The sequence below is a fragment of the Solanum verrucosum genome, unplaced genomic scaffold, assembly GCF_900185275.1.
Source record: "Solanum verrucosum unplaced genomic scaffold, falcon-dt-bn FXZP01000116.1, whole genome shotgun sequence".
NCBI classification, from domain to species: Eukaryota; Viridiplantae; Streptophyta; class Magnoliopsida; order Solanales; family Solanaceae; genus Solanum; species Solanum verrucosum.
In genome coordinates, this window is record NW_026020293.1 from 152,043 (window position 1) to 155,061 (window position 3,019).

General features: G+C 35.8%; 1 protein-coding gene across 1 annotated transcript; it reads left to right on the forward strand.

Annotated features, from left to right (window-relative positions):
- The first annotated feature begins 221 nt into the window (after positions 1 to 221).
- Positions 222 to 2,247, forward strand: LOC125834618 (ACD11 homolog protein). Its single transcript, XM_049513749.1, has 4 exons — positions 222 to 427; positions 518 to 690; positions 864 to 1,009; positions 2,100 to 2,247. Exons 1-4 carry the CDS (start codon positions 233 to 235, stop codon positions 2,204 to 2,206), a joined length of 621 nt encoding a protein of 206 aa, XP_049369706.1. The 5' UTR covers positions 222 to 232; the 3' UTR covers positions 2,207 to 2,247.
- Positions 2,248 to 3,019: the final 772 nt, after the last annotated feature.

Consider the following 3,019-nt stretch of genomic DNA (forward strand, 5'->3'; position numbering starts at 1 on the left):
TAAGCTAAAAAATAGGTGATAACATATTAGTAAGCCGTAATTGGGTATTAAGTTATGTACAAAAATGTATATAGATTATAAGTATTGGAGGTGGAGTAGAATAATATATAGTTAGTGTGACTTAGCGCAATGTTAGGAGAAGCAATAAAAGTGGTGGTGGAATTGTAATTTGAGAAAAGTATGGAAAGAAAAAGAGTTAGAATTATAGTAGTATGTTATAATGAAAATTAGAATGGATGAGGATGAAGGATTTGAGGATGCAGGGACAGGGACTCCTTTATCTGCGATAGCTGAGGCATTTGAGGAGCTTTCATCAAACCATGATCTTATGCTCAAGCCTTTTTGTCATGCTTGTTCCCATGTTTCTGTCCTCTTTGGATCTCTAGGGATCGCTTTTAAATTTGCTGAGCTTGAATACGTTTCAAAGGTCTGTTTGTCTGTTATGCGTGCCCCAGCATCCTATCCTATTTCTTTTTTAAACAAAAATACATAAATTACATAATGTCTTCGCTTTCAGGTACGTGATCTTACAGAAGCATCAGAAATATTTGGCAGTTTGAACAGTATCCTTGATTATGATGTTAGAAATGATACAGTCAGAACAGCAGGAAGCCTTTCACGCAATTTACGCAGAGTTCGTCAGGGTCTAGACCTAATAAGGGCTTTGTTTCAAAATTTTCTTTCAACCTAGTATGTCTCTTCTTTAACTCAAGTTGTGCATACACCCAAATGAATATTGTTTTCATGTACCTACCATTCTCTCAAAATTAATGTTTTTTGTTTCATTCTGACACATATATTATATATCAATTTCAATCTACTTTCCCTTTTAACGCTCTCTAATCCTTAAAGTTTCTCTGTAGTGACGACTCGCTAAAAGAAGCTGCTTCAACGGCGTATGCAAAAGTTTGTGCACCTTATCATACATGGGCTGTCAGAACTGCTGTATCTGCTGGCATGCGTGCTCTTCCAACAAGGGACCAACTTCTTATCAAGTTAAATGAGACTGGTAAGTTTAATTTCTGTCATTTTATTATATACACAATTTGTTGCTGAAAATAACGGAGGACTGTCACTCCGAATTAGGATATCGGTATACAAGTTTTTCAACATTATAGCCTATGGCAAGCATTAGAAAAATTGACTAATCAGCGAGATATGTAGATCTCGTTGTTTTGATAACACGACATGTTACATATGACACACCCTTCCAAATAGATTGCGTTACTATATGAGGCTTTGGGTTCTTGTTATTGTTTCTATTTTGAATCTTAATCCAGATGAGCTACATGACCGGTTTGTCTTCAATTATTAGAATCTAAGCACCGCATATTTCTGCCAATTGCTAGGTTAACTTGTCTCTTTTGAATGAATTGAATAAAACTCTAATTTTGTTTATCTTGACGTCCAACCATAGAATCGGAGGCAGTGACGGAGCTAGGATTTAGATTGAGGGGTGTCAAAATATAAAGTAGTATGCACACAAGTTGTCTAAAAAGTTTTTAAAAAAAAACGCTGAAAGCCTTTTAAAAAAATAGGCTTCAGCAAGGTTCGAACTCCCAACGCCTAGGTCAATGACAAGGCGGAACTTTGTAGCCCCTGAACCGCTGAACCAACACTTCAACTTGGTTCAGGAGTGTCAATTCTAATATATATAGGTATAAAATCAGAATTTGACTTACCTATACAACGTAATTTTCCGATGAAGGGGTGTCGCTTGACACCCCTCGGGCAAGGGTAGCTCCGCCCATGATCGGAGGTAAGGTTTATGTTCCCCTTCTTGTACTTGTGTTGTTGCTCAGCCCCTAACCCACCTCAAGGGTCGTTAAAAAAAAAAACCCGATAAGAACTATGTCAATAATATCTTTAATCAGTTGGCCCTCTGGTTTGAGTAGACACGACGTATCAGGCTTGGATGTTTAAGTTGTAACTTTAGTTTTAAAATATTTGAACTATGTTAATGAAGTAGCAAGAAGAAGGATCGATTGAACTTGTTTTGGCAGCAATGTTATGCATATAGGAAGGAAGGCATTCATATCTTTCGTCCAAATAATAATAATCTTGTCAGAATTACTTATTGTTGCTACTAAATATGGCAGATGATTCAGTGGAGAGAAAAATGAGAAGATACATTGATGCTTCACTTCCGATCATCGAATACATTGACAAACTGTATATTTCAAGGAATATAAGCTTGGATTGGTGATCTCTTCACGTTTGCGTGGGAAGAAAACAACCAAGAAGAAACATCTTATGGAAAAATTACTTCTCATTGCTATACAACATGTATGCATCTACTGATGGGAGTATCGACTCTCTAAATTTATGCTTTAGGTTGGAAATTTGTACCAAAAGTAGTTTTAGTAAATACATCGACTCCCTATTTTCCAAGGTTTAATCAAAAACAAAGTAGTACCTATTACTAAGTATTCATACTTGTGGAATCAGATGGGATTGAATAAAAAGTGGACAAGATTAGAGTAATTAATATTTTGAGATGAGATAATGATAAACAATGGAGTATATAATACCTTAAAGCAGGTAGAAGCAAAAGCGATTGAGATAAGGTTAAGACTCTAAAGTCTAAAGTAAGGTCAAGAGATTTGTGTACGTATTTGGGCCCTTACGGTGTCCGTGAAATACCAAATCAAGACATTAGACGGACTCGGTTGAAACCTGCAATAAGCTCTTCATTCAGTTTAACACAAAATTGTGTCTTTATCCCCTAAACTAGAGATTAGATGGTGGTATTAACCTTTTTTGAGGTTCGACCCATCGAGATCTTAGCGTTTGGTTGTTACCCTTCATAGATCAGGTAATAGATTATAAGAGCTTCCACATATTCTAAGCAGCTTCTACGTTGCTATTCAAAGATTGACTGTCTCAGCTGTTCCAAAAATATAATATCAAAACAATAATACAAGAATTAGGATAAATACTACTACAATAATATATATAAATAAGACTTGAATCGTACTACGCACTATCCTAAGAAACTATTTCAACAGTGTGAAATGTC